This window comes from Blennius ocellaris (assembly GCF_963422515.1).
Source record: "Blennius ocellaris genome assembly, chromosome: 5".
NCBI lineage: Eukaryota > Metazoa > Chordata > Actinopteri > Blenniiformes > Blenniidae > Blennius > Blennius ocellaris.
In genome coordinates, this window is record NC_137654.1 from 29,641,301 (window position 1) to 29,657,224 (window position 15,924).

The window sequence follows — 15,924 nt, forward strand, 5'->3', positions numbered from 1 at the left end:
CAGAATAGCGACCTTACTCGCCATCAACTCACTTGTTTCCTTTGCAATCCTAAATAAAGCTCCTGTGTGCGTTGGAACCCCGACTCCTCATCTTTGACTCCGTCTCACAACATTCCACGCCAGTCTCAATAACTTCTCTTGTGCCCTTGAGCATCAATTAAAGCTCGACAACGACATCTCCTGCTTATCATGCATTAATTCTATTTTATACAATACTTTGTCACTTTACTGTTTATATGATTATATGGTGTATATATTTGTAAATTTTTTAATTGTTATTTTTAATATTATTGTTACATGTCTTTTTGCACTGTGGGTCCGAGAGGACTGAAATTTCATCTATGCTGTATGTCATTCATATTAGCACACTTGACAATAAAGCTGACTTTGACTTTGACTTCAGTGTCTTCCTGGAATTCAACCAGAAAGCTGAATGTCCCAAACTCGTGCACACATTAGGAAAGTCTCGGAAAGAACAGACAGGCTGTAATAGAATTATGTTAGGGCACACAAATGCAAACAGTACAGTTAATAGGGAAACACGAGACAGGGTTATGTGAACAATGTTGAACTGAAGAGACAGTTGTCCAGGTTTTATTTAATTGTCAAAGTTATAATGAAGAAACGGCAGTTCTGGCAGCTGAATTGATAAAGGAAGGAGGAGAAGAATTGATAAATAACAGTGTTGTCCACCGTTCGACACCTCTGGTCACATTCCTCATACAAACAGGGTTAATAAATAGGATTTAGGTGTTATGCTCTGGTCACACTCCTGATCGATAGGGGGCGATAATGCTCCATGTAATGGTTGCGGTCAAATCGCGGTTAAAAAAAACAACGAAGAAGAAAAAGATGCCGAGTAACAAGAAGAAGAAGAAGAAGAAGAAGGAAAAAAACAATCTCGAATGATTCTACGTTGTGTTGTCGAGTCTCCCAGAGGGAATATTGAACCTCCTGCAGCAACAATGAGTTCAGTTCAGGCTTTGAGAGACTTTATCAACGAGCGACTCGCCGCCGCTGCGGGAGAAATATTCACCTTGTTTCAACAAACTATCGTCCAGTTCCAGGAGGAGGTTGTCCGCCAGCAGAAAGTTCTACAAATCAGCGGAAAACCTGGAATCAGGTTCCACAGAGCAGGTATGGAAAAGTGAGAATGAACACATGAACGTGACTCGTGGAGGATCGGGACTTTTGTTTTGAAGCTCTTAGACAGACAAGAGGCTGCAGTTGTGCTTCGAGGTGAAACAACAGGAGTGAATTAAAGCAGAAACTTTCAGCATTAAAACAGACGATCTGTCTCAGAAGCGAAGGAAACGGTGTTTGTGCTGTTTGTGGATGGAGGAAGTGGTTTATTGATGCTCAGTCTGAGCTAACAGTGCAGCATTTACGGTCCGTGTTTATAATAGACATGAAGGTAAAGCTGGAAGAATAATGCTGCGTTCAAGTGTTGCTGTGAAAATAAATATTCCTGAACCAGGTCACACTGGAAACTTCCCACTGACGTTTCAGAACTCAGAGAAGCTTTTGATGCAGCCACACGTTTTTCTCCTTTTATTTTTTTTTAAACCACACGGCGACTGTCACACTCTTTGTCTCTGAATGTTTGTATTTTACCTGCAGCCTGTCCCGTCTCATCCATCCATCAGTGTAAAACATTCCCCTCCATCACACCAGTGACTTTTGTCTGGTTTCCCTCCAGAGGGTCCACAGCGACACGCTGGTCAGCAGAAGACGAGCTCCAGTCTGCAGCAGGAGGAACGTGAAGCTCCAGCCATTAAAGAGGAGGAGGGTCGGGTGGAGGAGACTGTTGCTGATGGTGAACGTGACGATTCCCTCCACTCTGTGAGAGACTGGACCAGCCAGCGACTCGCTGCTGCTGCCCTGGAAATATTCACCCTGTTTGAACAAACTGTCGTCCAGTGCGAGGAGGAGATTCACCGTCCAACTGGTGCGTAAACGTGTGAATGAACACATGAATGTGACGGGTGGAGGAGCTCCATCGTTGGGACTGTTTGGTTCATCCACCGCAGACTGCAGCAGGATTTGTGTCTCTTGTGTTTTTAGAATCTTTAATCACCTTTATTCACCAGACTGGTGACTCCAAACACACTCGGTCTTCTTCTCTCCTCTCTGCTGCCACTCAACCCCACAGCGCCCCCTCTGGTGTGGAATTATCATCACAGCAACAGCACAGCATTACTCTTTAGTAAACACATTTCAGTTCACCTCCTTTCACGTGACAACACCTAGACACTGCAGCGGCGACATGGAGACTGATGTAGTTAGTGTGCCGGGCCACTGGGGGAGTGCTGTTGCTTGATTTAGTAATGAAACTACAGAGACGTGTGTGCAGAGAACAATACGCTATAAACGTGAAGAAAATGGAGAGAACCTGACATCCGTATGGACTGATGACACATCGGATGCTATCAGGGGTGAGTCCCGACTATAAAACTACTGACGATAGAACTAGAATGCTGACCGTGAGTCATGCCCCTGCGGGTCGCCATGTTTGTTTACAAGTGGATGGAAGGGGAAGGGAGGGGGAGAGTTGCTCACACGCAGTAACAGCCTCTCTGGCCTCCGGCAGTGTCTGCAGGATGGAAATAGCGGCTGTGAAATAAACTTTCCGCCTTGGGAGCCGGATTACGCAGTGGATCCTCACACTGGTGCCACGAAAACGGACTCCCCCAACAGTGAAGAAAGTTTTGCAGATACACTCGTATTCGTTGTTGTTGTAAATGGGGGCCGAAGTCATTTCCTGAGAACATTTAAAAGCAGAACGTTTCATTATCATTCCATCTCAGGCTTCACTGCTTGAATCGAAGTTTTATTTTGTTTTGTTTTTAAAGCTGGAAGTGCAGAAGTAATGTAACTAACCTGTAATCTGCTCCTGTTTTGTCCCTCCAGAGCTCCGACAGCATCATGACTGTCGGGAGGAGCAGCTCTTTAAACAGGAAACAAACTACTGTGGAGAACCTCAAGAACCAGAACCTCCACAGATCAAAGAAGAACCACCAGAACCTCCACAGATCAAAGAAGAACCAGAAGTCCACCATGTGAAAAAACATGTGGACTCGGAACCAACTAGAAATGTAGAACTGAAAGAATTCAGCATAGTTCTTGGTGACCATGAGGACGAGGTTCCAGAGTCGGAGAACCAGGCTGAAGGTGAAAAGCTTCTCTGTGAGGAAACATCTGGTGAAATTGTCTGTAAGAAATGTAAATTAAGTGAAAGGTTAAGACCCGTCACTGAGAAGAAGAAAAACCTTTGTAAAATCTGCGGTAAAAATTTCACCGCACCAAGTAAATTGTTGCGTCACATGAGAATTCACACGGGTGAGAGGCCGTATCCTTGTGACACGTGTGGGAAACGTTTCAGTCAGAGCAGTCACTTGTTGGGCCACATGAGAACTCACACAGGTGAGATGGACGGATTTCATTGTTCAGCGCGTGGGAAACGTTTCTTTGAGACCATTAATTTTTGCACCACATGATCATTCACACAGGGGAGAAGCCGTATTCTTGTGACACGTGTGGGAAAAGTTTCCGACAGAAGTGTGTTTCCTTGCGTCACTTAAGAACATACACGGGTGAAAAGCCGTATTCTTGCGATGCATGTTGGGAACTGTTGTCAAGACACAAAGCTATATGCCAGATCGCATGAAAAGTCACACAGGTGAGAAGCCATATTCTCATGGGAAAAGTTTATTGAGCCACAGGTCTGGTTTGTCACAAAAATGAGATTTAAATGAATTTGTTTTCCACGGAGGCTGAGAAACTGTCGAGAAGCACGTTTCATTTCTAACACAACTGCTTTTTTGTGTGTTTTGAAAAATGTGGCATTAAATATCTTGTAAGAGCAGATGTGACCTTTGAAGAAATGTTCTTAAAATGTTATGAATCCACTGAGTTTTGTTATTCAGTGTTTGTTATTTATTCAACATGAATGAGTCTGATTCCAAATAATGCAAGTCACAAAGTTGATGCAGGAGGGAAAAATAATCATTTGAACAAATACTGTTAAGATGTGGACACTCGTTCTACTCAACTGTTTATTACAAAAAACAACAAACAAACCCTCTTGGACCAAATAAAGTAAATCTTGTACTCTTGACTTTGTCTCGTTCATTTTGTGGATTTATTCAAGTATTTCTCTTTACAGTAAATCGCAGCACAGAAACATGAATTAAAAGAAAAGGATTTAAGTTAATGGAGCACAAAAGGTAAAAGTCGTATTTCATGACATCATTTTGGATATGTGTTGAATCACAGGCACAAAGACTTTCGTTGTCAAGCAAAAATATAGATTCACTTCAAGAGCAAAATTGGAGCGTCTGACTGCTGATGATAGATTACACAACCAAATTGCAGGGTTTTGTTTCCTGAAACAATCAGGAATTGTAGTAAATTTATGCTCTAAAAAGTATCATTCAGACAAAACGGAGAGTTTCACATGTCGATCCCACAGATGAAGGACGAGCTTCAGTAGCGGCTGTTGTACATGCCTGACGGTTCGCTGGCCAGCTGCAGGAAACAGACGGAATCAGGGTTTACTGACGTGCTGCAGTTTGCGTGTGGACGTGACGTGACCTTCTTAACTTACTGCGATGGTCGATTTAACAGCCTGAAGCTGGAAGAAGACTCTTCCTCCTTCCTCCGGGCACACGGTCTTTATTTCATTTTTGTTCATTCCGAGGAGGAGGCTCCCGTTCAGGACTCCCAGGCTGGACACCGTGCTGCTCAACACAGAAAACCAAGCGCCTGAGTAAAACATGAACTTTTACTCAGATCTTTATTTGATTACATTTGTCTTAAAGTATTTACTTTATTCTAATTCGTTGTCTTTCTTAATTGCCTTATTTTAATGTTTTTTTTTTAACTCTTAAAGAGGTCATAATATGTAAAACTCACTTCCTAAAGGGTCTCCAGCAGTAATAATTGTCCTCATTCACAATCAAGGTAGGCGCCTCCCCTTTAACTCCTCCCACAATAAGGCAGCTCTGCTCTGGCACATGGCACCATGAGAGGAAGTACTTCCTCCTCTTCCCATAGATGGGCGTGTGTGTGGGGGCGGAGCCAGTCCAGCTCACACAGACATTGGTGATTAAGATTATTCATCGTATTTCCTTGTAAAGTACCTTGCGTCTGAATGACGCTAGAGAAATGTGACGCCTAAAACCCCTCAAATCCTGCATATAGATCTTCATTTTGGAAGAGGAAGTGTTGGACTTCCACTGATATTTGTGCAACTCTGAATCAATTCCAAAAACAAAAACAAACAGGTGATGATGGCGAGCGTCACTCACATGTTGGAGAAGCCTCGGTGTCGAAGCCAGGCCTTCACCTCTGCAGGAGACGACTTCATGTCCAGGGTGACACCACTGCCAGGCTGCCGCTGTGAGGACGAGACAGAACGACTTCATCACAAGAGAAACAGGAGGAGGAGGAGGAGGAGGGGGAGGAGGCCGCGGAACTCACGGGGAAATCCTCTGGCGGTCCGCCGCCCCTCGTCGGCTCCAGGACGTTCTGGGGAACGTTGCCTTGCTCCCCGCGGGAGTTCTGAACCAGCCACCACTGCTTGGACTTCTGAACCACCTGCACCAGAAACAAAACATAAAAACAACCTGTGTGTGTGCGTGTGCGTGTGCGTGTGCGTGTGTGCGTGTGCGTGTGCGTGTGCGTGTGTGTGTGCGTGTGTGTGTGTGTGTGTGTGTGTGTGTGTGTGTGTGTTTTGTCTCACCTTCACCTCCTCTCCCGTCATGATGCTCAGCTCACGGCTGTTCCTTGCCACGAAGTCGTACATGGCACGCATGTAGAGGGGAGGCTCGCTATAAGGCTCGCTGGGAGACACACACACACACACACACACACACACACACACACACACACACACACAATTAAATGGTAAAGTATCTTAATATTTTTCTTATATTTTGAAAAGCAACTGAATTGACAAACACTACATTTACACACACACACACACACACACACACACACACACACACACACACACACACACACACACACACACACACACACACACACACACACACACACACACACACACACACACACACACACACAGCTACGCAGACCTGAGTGGTTGTCGAGAAGGTAAATTCATCGTGGGGCAGAAACACTTACGGTGTCGGTGAATCCCAGGAGCCGTTCTGAACAGGCTGAGGGAGAGAGAGAGAGAGAGAAAACAACGTGATGTGATGCTCTGTTGTTGATTTCATTCGGTCAAAGCGAGCGCGACATTCTACCCTCGGTCTCCGCACCTCGTCCGGCCGCCACTGCGTCCCTCCGACCGCGCGGCCGTCACCCGGGAAGGCGCCGCCGGGGGAAGACGGGGGAGCGTATGTGGGGGCGGGCGGCTGCCAGCCGTCGTAGAACTGTGGGATGTAAGGCGGGACGTTGGCATCGGGCCACTGGGACCTGTGAGGAGGAACGGGGCAGTCGTCAGACAGACCGACGCCCAGAGGGTGTGTGGAAATAGACTGGATCAGGTATCAAGCATTAACTAGATGATCTGCATTTCCCAAGGCAAATGCATGATAGCGTTAATGCAAACTGTAATGCTTTTTGCTGCCTGTCTGCGGCAGGTAGATGGGAATGCTTTGAAAAAGTGGAAAAAGTGGAAAAAGTTTCAATAAGTTGAAACAGTTTAAAAGTGTCAAACAGTTGAAAAAGTTTCAAAAGTTTCAAAAAGTTTCAAAAGTTTCAAAAGTTTCAAAAAGTTGAACTAGTTTCAAAAAGTTGAACAAGTTTCAAAAAGTTGAACTTGTTTCAAAAAGTTGAAAAAGTGTCAAACAGTTGGAAAAAGTGACAAACAGTTGAAAAAGTGTCAAACAGTTGAACTAGTTTCAAAAAGTTGAACAAGTTTCAAAAAGTTGAAAAAGTGTCAAACAGTTGGAAAAAGTGACAAACAGTTGAAAAAGTGTCAAACAGTTGGAAAAAGTGACAGTTGAAAAAGTTTCAAACAGTTGGAAAAAGTGACAGTTGAAAAAGTGTCAAACAGTTGAAAAAGTTTCAAAAGTTTCAAAAAGTTGAACAAGTTTCAAAAAGTTGAAAAAGTTGAAAAAGTTTCAAAAAGTTGAACTAGTTTCAAAAAGTTGAACAAGTTTCAAAAAGTTGAACAAGTTTCAAAAAGTTGAACAAGTTTCAAAAAGTTGAACTTGTTTCAAAAAGTTGAAAAAGTGTCAAACAGTTGAACTAGTTTCAAAAAGTTGAACAAGTTTCAAAAAGTTGAACTTGTTTCAAAAAGTTGAAAAAGTGTCAAACAGTTGAAAAAGTGTCAAACAGTTGAAAAAGTGACAAACAGTTGAAAAAGTGTCAAACAGCTGAAAAAGTGTCAGTTGTAAAAGTTTCAAAAAGTTGAAACAGTTGAACAGTTTAAAAGTCGAATGGTTGAAATCGGTTAAGATTTGAAGAAGTTATAGCTAGTTAAAAATTTCTCCATCCGTTAACATTGGAAAAAAGTTTCAAAAAGTTGAAAAAGTGTCAAACAGTTGAAAAAGTTGAAAAAGTTTCAAAAAGTTGAACAAGTTTCAAAAAGTTTAACAAGTTTCAAAAGTTTCAAAAAGTTGAACTAGTTTCAAAAAGTTTAACAAGTTTCAAAAAGTTGAACTTGTTTCAAAAAGTTGAAAAAGTGTCAAACAGTTGGAAAAGTGTCAAACAGTTGAACTAGTTTCAAAAAGTTGAACAAGCTTCAAAAAGTTTAACAAGTTTCAAAAAGTTGAACTTGTTTCAAAAAGTTGAAAAAGTGTCAAACAGTTGGAAAAGTGTCAAACAGTTGAACTAGTTTCAAAAAGTTGAACAAGCTTCAAAAAGTTGAACTTGTTTCAAAAAGTTGAAAAAGTGACAAACAGTTGAAAAAGTGTCAAACAGTTGAACTAGTTTCAAAAAGTTGAAAAAGTGTCAAACAGCTGAAAAAGTGTCAGTTGTAAAAGTTTCAAAAAGTTGAAAAAGTTTCAAAAAGTTGCACAAGTTACTAAAAGTTGAAACTGTTTAAAAGTCGAATGGTTGAAATCGGTTAAGATTTGAAGAAGTTATAGCTAGTTAAAAATTTCTCCATCCGTTAACATTGGAAAAAAGTGGCACAAAAGTTGAAATATTTTAAAAAGTTGACAAGATTTCAAAAAGCCGGAACATAGCTGGAAAGTGCCAAAAAAGCTGCACGATTTGATATTTGAATGGTGACGAACGGGTGAAGATTGCCAGAGTTTTAGCGATTCGAAAAACGTACAGAATAAACAGAAACAGAATCTTAAGAGTGTGAACGCCTTGCATTCACACTAATGACAAAAACTCTTTGGGTTGCCAGGTTTGTAGGAAAAAATAAATTCCATTAAAACTGATAAATCAAGAAAAACCTGCCCTCTTTCCCCATTTTTTCCCCTGAGTACAGCATCCTCTCTGACCGTCAGGGGTCAGGGGTCAATGTGTCGTCTCAGTGTCAGAAGGGGTGTTAAAAAAAGAAAGACCCTACCGGGGAACGTTCCAGCAGTCTCCCAAAGACCTCCAGAGCTGGTTCTCCTCCGGGCCCACGACCCGATCGAGCAGCTCCACGGCCAAGTCGGTCAGCAGCGGCGTCACCACGGAGGGGGGGATGTCTGCCGGGTAATGGACGACGATCTGGAGAGGAAAGCGGACGTTCTCTCAGAACCAGGGTCTCCCGCCGTGGAGCTGGAAGTTCTGTAGACTGAAACTGACTCCCGCGTACAAGTAGCTTTGAAATGGACCAAAAACACTTAAAAAAAAAAAAAAAAACCCTCACCTGTTCTATACTGGTGAAGAAGATGTGGACATAGTCGGGAGCACTGGGGCTGGACAGCGACCCCTCCAGGTGACCCTGCAACATTGCAACGTGAGTTCCTGACAACGTGAGGTGGAATCACTCACGCCACCACGACGAGGAGTTTACCAGCAGATTAAATCCATATTTGATTTTCTGGAGACAGGCGGCGTACTCCTCCCACTGTGGCAGACTGGAAGCTGTGGATGGAAAACTAATCAATACGAGTTCCTGCAGTAACGACCGAGAACGTAATAAGCGTTATACATTATAGTGGGCTGAAATGATTACAGACACGATAATTCAACTACAGAAAAGAGCAATCAGATTAATTCATAATGTTATTTTGAGACCATACGGTCTGGCACTTTCATGTTTTCAGACATTGTGTATTTAAAAATAATAAATCACGTTCAGAAAAAAAAGCTTTCCTGTCTGTATTCAAGGGTTTTTTAAGTTCAGAGAAGAAAAATAGATTTTTAAGAGGAATGTTGATTTTTTTAGTAAAGTGAGAGCGAATATACAATATAGATGTTTTTGTTCTGGAAGTTATAAATCTCTGTTACACTGGTAATTAAAAAAATTATCAAAAATCTGTAAAAAAAAAACCAAACAGAATAATAAAAAAAAAAATTCATTCAAAAGTAAAAATGGAAAAAATAAACTTCCAGTTTTCATTTTGAACAAAAGCAGCAGAAAAGAAGATTTACTCTTATTATGTCTGTCCCTTAATACCATTCTAAAGATATACAAATCTACAAATATATTTTAAGTATTCTATGTACAGTATACACAAACAACAACAAAAATAAAACAAACAAAAATAACACCAAAAATATAACTCAATAGTAATATATTAATTTATTGTTGTTGTTGTGATTATTGTTAATAATAATAGTATTGTTGTTGTTTTTATTTTTTATTATTATAATAACAACTTGTATTTTTATCTATTAAATTAAGTATATAATTTTAAGCAAATTAACAACGTAATTAAGAGTTGCAGTTCATACTGATGATGATTGAAAGGGAATATAATGAATTATTAATACTAATTTTAATTAATATTATTTTGTCATTTTGGGTTTTTCTTTGTACTTTTCTCACATTCTAGGTTTACTCAATAGAATGAACAGGATAAGTAGAAATACTTCCAGTGGTTTTCAGCCTATTCCTTTTCTTTGTCATTTCCACAACCACAAAATAAACCATTCATTTATTCGCAACAGCCAATAACATACCTGCCAATATTAGAACATGATAATTGACCCACTGACACAATAAAATTCTGATAGTCTAATTTCTATATATAAAAAAATGTGATAACTGTCGGGGTTTTTTTAAATCTGTAAACGATTATGTCACTGACAATCATTACATCATGGACGAGTGTTGCACGAGTGGATGTGAGAGTTTAAATTGAAATCACCGCTCTTGTTTGATCTCTTCTTCTTCTTTTTCTTCTTGCTCTTTCCACTTTCAGAAGCCGGCGGGTTTCCCGCGGCCGCCACTTTGGCCATGAAGATCTCAATATCATCTATGACATGGTTTAAAATGTCCTGAGGAGAGAAGATGGGGGAGATAAAATCTAGAGTTGAGAGCTGAGAGCTGAGAGCTGAGAGCTGAGAGCTGAGAGCTGAGAGCTGAGAGCTGAGAGCTGAGAGTTTAGAGTTTAGAGTTTAGAGTTTAGAGTTTAGAGTTTAGAGTTTAGAGTTTAGAGTTTAGAGTTTAGAGTTTAGAGTTTAGAGTTTAGAGTTTAGAGTTTAGAGTTTAGAGTTTAGAGTTTAGAGTTTAGAGTTTAGAGTTCAGAGTTCAGAGTTCAGAGTTCAGAGTTCAGAGTTCAGAGTTCAGAGTTCAGAGTTCAGAGTTCAGAGTTCAGAGTTCAGAGTTCAGAGTTCAGAGTTCAGAGTTCAGAGTTTAGAGTTTAGAGTTTAGAGTTTAGAGTTTAGAGTTTAGAGTTTAGAGTTTAGAGTTCAGAGTTCAGAGTTCAGAGTTCAGAGTTCAGAGTTCAGAGTTCAGAGTTCAGAGTTCAGAGTTTAGAGTTTAGAGTTTAGAGTTCAGAGTTCAGAGTTCAGAGTTCAGAGTTCAGAGTTCAGAGTTCAGAGTTCAGAGTTTAGAGTTTAGAGTTTAGAGTTTAGAGTTTAGAGTTCAGAGTTCAGAGTTCAGAGTTCAGAGTTCAGAGTTTAGAGTTCAGAGTGAGCATGACTCCATCAGGATGGAAAAACTCTGGAGTACCAGGAACCTCCTCTCCCTCCCCGACTGAAGTGCGAATCGGTTGAACGACGTCAACCTCACAATCTGACAAGCACATTCCTGCCGGCTGACTTGTTTCGCAGCCCTTATCTTTCCTCGTTCCCTTTCCCCGGACTTCACCCCGACACGGCGAGTTACATAACAGGACGGACCGTGTTCCGCTCTGAGTCCGCTCTGCCCGGAGCAGCGAACACGTCTGGGCTGCCGCGGCGCTCCGGATACATCACGGGATCGTCCTGAGGGGTGTAGCTCCGAGGAATCGACGCATATTCTGAATGAAAAAAAAACCCACAAAACATGAATCTTGTGATTTAAAAAAAAAAAAAAAAGTTTATCGTTTTCGTGAAAATGTCCAGGTGTGGATGATGCCGCTCCTACCCGGCTCCCTGCTGCTCCACTGCGGCTCGTCGGCCAGAGGCAGGATCCTCTCCGGCTGAGATCTGAAGCTCTGCTGGCGAATGATGTCCTCCAGGTTCTTCCTGAAAACACAAACGCACAGATTGTCGTGAAGCCACCGCACCATCCCTGCAACCTCTGCTTTCCTCGCTTTCTTCCCACAGTGGACCTGATGTCAGGCGACTCCCTGCGAGGCTCAACATGACTTGCTCCTTTGCTGATCAACTTGTCCAGATCGCTCTTCACAAGCTCTGCCTGTTGGAGAGGAGCAGATATTTAGTGGTGACGCCAGACTGAAGAGTGTGTGCAGAGTGTGTGTGTAGAGTGTGTGTGTAGAGTGTGTGTGTAGAGTGTGAGTAGAGTGTGTGTAGAGTGTATGTGTGTGTGTAGAGTGTGTGTAGAGTGTGTGTGTAGAGTGTATGTGTGTGTGTAGATTGTGTGTAGAGTGTGTGTAGAGTGTGTATAGAGTGTGTGTGTATAGTGTGTCTGGAGTGTGTGTATAGAGTGTTTAGTGTGTGTAGAGTGTGTGTTTAGAGTTTGTGTAGAGTGTGTGTATAGAGTGGGAAGTGTGTGTGTAGAGTGTGTGTAGAGTGTGTGTATAGAGTGTGTAGAGTGTGTGTGTAGAGTGTGTGTAGCGTGTGTGTAGAGTGTGTGTGTAGAGTTTGTGTATAGAGTTTGTGTATAGAGTTTGTGTGTGTAGAGTGTGTGTGTATAGTGTGTCTGGAGTGTGTGTATAGAGTGTTTAGTGTGTGTAGAGTGTCTGTGTAGAGTGTGTGTTTAGAGTTTGTGTAGAGTGTGTGTATAGAGTGGGAAGTGTGTGTGTAGAGTGTGTGTAGAGTGTGTGTATAGAGTGTGTATAGAGTGTGTAGAGTGTGTGTGTAGAGTGTGTGTAGAGTGTGTAGAGTGTGTGTAGAGTTTGTGTAGAGTGTGTGTATAGAGTGGGAAGTGTGTGTGTAGAGTGTGTGTAGTGTGTGTATAGAGTGTGTATAGAGTGTGTGTAGAGTGTGTGTAGAGTGTGTAGAGTGTGTAGCGTGTGTGTAGAGTTGGTGTAGAGAGTGTGTAGAGTGTGTGTAGAGTGTGGGTAGAGTGTGTGTAGAGTGTGTGTATAGAGTGTGTATAGACTGTGTAGAGTGTGTGTGTAGAGTGTGTGTAGAGTGTGTGTGACTCACCCCGGTCTCCTCACACTGGAACATGAAGACCTGCACGTTGCTGCGCTGCTGCACCGTCACCGTCAGCAGAGAGTTGTAGGCGCAGCTGTCCAGCACAGCTTTGGTCTGGATGATGGAGCTCAACGGCAGTGCCTCCAGCTCGCCCTTGGTGAGGAGACATATCAGATATTAGGAGATGAGATTAGAGGTACAAGATGAGATATTAGGTAGATATTATGGTATGAGAGGTACGAGAGGTATGGCATGAGAAATATGAGACATGAGATGAAAGATATGTGAGCTATATCATATGAAATATAGTAAATATGAGATTAGAGATACGGGAGATGAGCGATATGACATGAGAACTATGACATGATAGAATATACAAGAGAGGAGACATGAGTAGAGGGTGAGATAGCAGATATGAGACTCGAGATGTGAGATGAGAAATATGAAACATGAGATGAGATATAAGTGATGTGCAATGAGAGGTATGAGATGAGAAATAAGAGATTAGAGAGATATGACATGATAAATATGAGACCTGAGATGAGAGATATAGCATATGAGCTATATTAGATATGAGATTAGCGATATGAGAGATGACATGAGAACTTTGACATGAGAGATGTGAGGTATGAGAGAGGAGACATATGAGTAGACGGGGATCACATGACAAATAGTCGATATGAGACTACCGATATGAGAAATGTGAAACACGAGATGAGATATGAGTGGCATGCCATGAGAGGCATGAGATGACATATGAGAGTTGGCATGAGAAATATGAAATGACAAATGAGAGCTGTGCCATGAGCGATATGAGATGACAAATACAAAATGAGATATTATAGATGGGGATGAGGAATATGACACGAGATATGCATCATATAACATATATTGGATATGGGACAAGAGATACGAGAGACGAGAGACATGAGATGAGAAATATAACATGAGATGAGAAACATGTGGTATTGAGATAAGTAATATGAGCTGAGAGACACGAGACGAACGATATGAGAGACGGGACACGAGAGACCAAGGTCGTCAGAGACGGATGAGGTCGGGTCACAGATGATGGGATGAGAAGGATGAGGGTTCCCACCCTGGTCTCGATGTCGCTGAGCAGAAGAAATCCTCCCTGGACCTCCAGGATCATGTCCTGAGGCCACAGGCGACCTTTGGAGTCCAGGACCTTCAGCTTGGCCACGCAGTCGTCCAGCGTCCTCATGTCCTGTCCGTCCAGCTGGCCGGTGAAGAGGTGCTGCGAGGACAGAGCCGGAGATGAGAGGATGAGAGTGGGGGGATGAGGGGGGGGGGGGATCAACTCTGGTCCAAGTCTTTTACCTCGACTCGAACATGAAAGGTCTCTGCTGGTCTGTTCAGCGTCTCGGAGTATTCCTTCCTCTGCACTGAGGACGAAGACAGACAAGACGGCTTTATCACGTATTTAGGAAAACCAGAGCAAAATAGGATGCAGAAGAAAAATAAAGAAAAACAACGAAAAGAAACGAAAGAAATGAAAAGAAAAAGAAAATAAAGAAAATGAAAAGAAAGAAAAGAAAAAGAAAGAAAAAGAAAGAAAAGAAAAGAAAAATAAAGAAAAATAAAGAAAAGAAAAGAAAAATTAAGAAAAAGAAAGAAAAAGAAAAGAAAAAAATGAAACGAAAGAAACAAAAAGAAAAAGAAAAGAAAAAAGAAAGAAAAGAAAAATTAAGAAAAAAAATTAAGAAAAAGAAAGAAACAAAACAAAAAAGAAAAGAAAGAAAAGAAAAATAAAGAAAAGAAAAGAAAAGAAAAGACCAATTAAGAAAAACAAATAAAATAAAATAAAAAGAAAATAAAGAAAAACAAAGAAAAGAAAAGACCAATTAAGAAAAAGAAAGAAAAGAAAAGAAAAAGAAAAAGAAAGAAAAGGAAAAATAATGAAAAGAAAAGAAAAGAAAAAATAAATATCTTTGGAAAAATCCCCCGCCCCCCACCGCCTGCACCCCAAAAAAATAATTAAATTGAAGGAACCTAATTACACACGATGTGTCACGAGTTAATTTCAGTTTTCCGCCACTAACGCTGAACATTCTGCACTCCTCTCTCCGTTTCTCTTCAACAGATTCACCCTTCTCTTCCTCTGCCTGCACTTTCAACATCAACGCTTGAATCCAGCAGTTTTAGTGGAGGCTGGGAATCACTGATTTACTAAGATCCTTTACGGCGTCATCAGACTCGTCATATTTTTCAGGAGGCTCTCTCCTGGGTGACGTACTGTAGATGACTCTCTGACTGGGCCTGAAGATGCCGTTCCTCTGCAGCGGCGACGCCTTCAGCTCGTCCTGCTGGGCGGCCCGGCGGTTCTGGGGGAAGTCCTCAGGGGAGAAACCTCTGAAACCAGAGCCACAGGGTGACGCTGACACTCCCGTCATAAAACCGTCACACAATCTTGTGTTTTATCAGGGCGGGGCGACGCACTCGGGTCGGGAGCCACACCCGACCCCCGACCCCCGACCCCAGGAGGTCTCACTCACCCCGGGGAGTAGGTGAACGCCCCCGAGTTCACAAACATGGTGGACGAGGGCCGCCGTCAGGGAGAAACACAAACCCGGAGCTGCTCACACCTGGAAGACACCACCGGAGGCGAGGATTTGGTTTAAATCCTGTCGAACCGACCATGAAAACATTCAATTAATGAAACCAGAGCAGTGATTTGATATTTCTCTGAACGGCGTCCCGCCTGAAAATAGAAATATTCTGTTAATGCAGCACGAATAATGCTGGATACCATCTAGTTTAACAACTTTTTGATGATTAAAATGCACACAAATGTGAAGTTTTTACCTTTCCCCCCCCCCCCCCATTTATTGTTGAAAGTATATAGTAACCAATTTTTAAATATTAAATATTACAATGTGCACAGGATTTTTATTGAAGTGTTTAGGTATTGGAAATGTTTAAAAGATATGTAAACTTAATGTAGATTGTGTGTTTATAACTAAAAACAAGAATAATCACTTTCTTTCAGTAGGTAAGCTGTGAATTAATGGCACCGATCAGACGTTGAGCACCCCCCCCCACACACACACACACACATTTACGGAATCATTCAATTCTGAATGACGGAAAATCCAGCATGAGGTCAAGTTTCACTTCAAGGCGAACAATGATAAAGCATTAAGGGCAAATACAGTTAATCAGTGACAGATGCTGTTAAATAAATGGCGTTCAAATGGTTTTATTCTTCTTAAAAATGTGAAAAACTGAGCAAATTCATCGACTGGACACATTTCCTCAATAGCAGCGAGATCGCCGTTAAGTTTACATCCTGTG

General features: G+C 41.8%; 2 protein-coding genes across 2 annotated transcripts; one reads left to right on the top strand and one right to left on the bottom strand.

Moving 5' to 3' along the window:
* The first annotated feature begins 915 nt into the window (after window positions 1-915).
* Window positions 916-4,022, top strand: LOC308130632 (uncharacterized protein). The gene is made up of 3 exons (XM_080497045.1): window positions 916-1,137; window positions 1,700-1,948; window positions 2,911-4,022. Exons 1-3 carry the CDS (start codon window positions 966-968, stop codon window positions 3,495-3,497), a joined length of 1,008 nt encoding a protein of 335 aa, XP_080353171.1. The 5' UTR covers window positions 916-965; the 3' UTR covers window positions 3,498-4,022.
* Window positions 4,023-4,421: 399 nt separating this feature from the next.
* eps8l3b (EPS8 signaling adaptor L3b) lies at window positions 4,422-15,163 on the bottom strand (the record flags this gene model as incomplete). The annotated part of the gene is made up of 19 exons (XM_080496979.1): window positions 4,422-4,527; window positions 4,607-4,739; window positions 5,310-5,398; window positions 5,482-5,598; window positions 5,744-5,843; window positions 6,148-6,182; window positions 6,270-6,441; window positions 8,495-8,640; window positions 8,783-8,857; window positions 8,930-9,000; window positions 10,230-10,359; window positions 11,206-11,324; window positions 11,432-11,532; window positions 11,574-11,704; window positions 12,619-12,762; window positions 13,709-13,867; window positions 13,951-14,015; window positions 14,867-14,982; window positions 15,126-15,163. 19 exons carry the CDS (start codon window positions 15,161-15,163, stop codon window positions 4,486-4,488), a joined length of 1,983 nt encoding a protein of 660 aa, XP_080353105.1. The 3' UTR covers window positions 4,422-4,485.
* Between the last annotated feature and the right edge of the window lie 761 nt (window positions 15,164-15,924).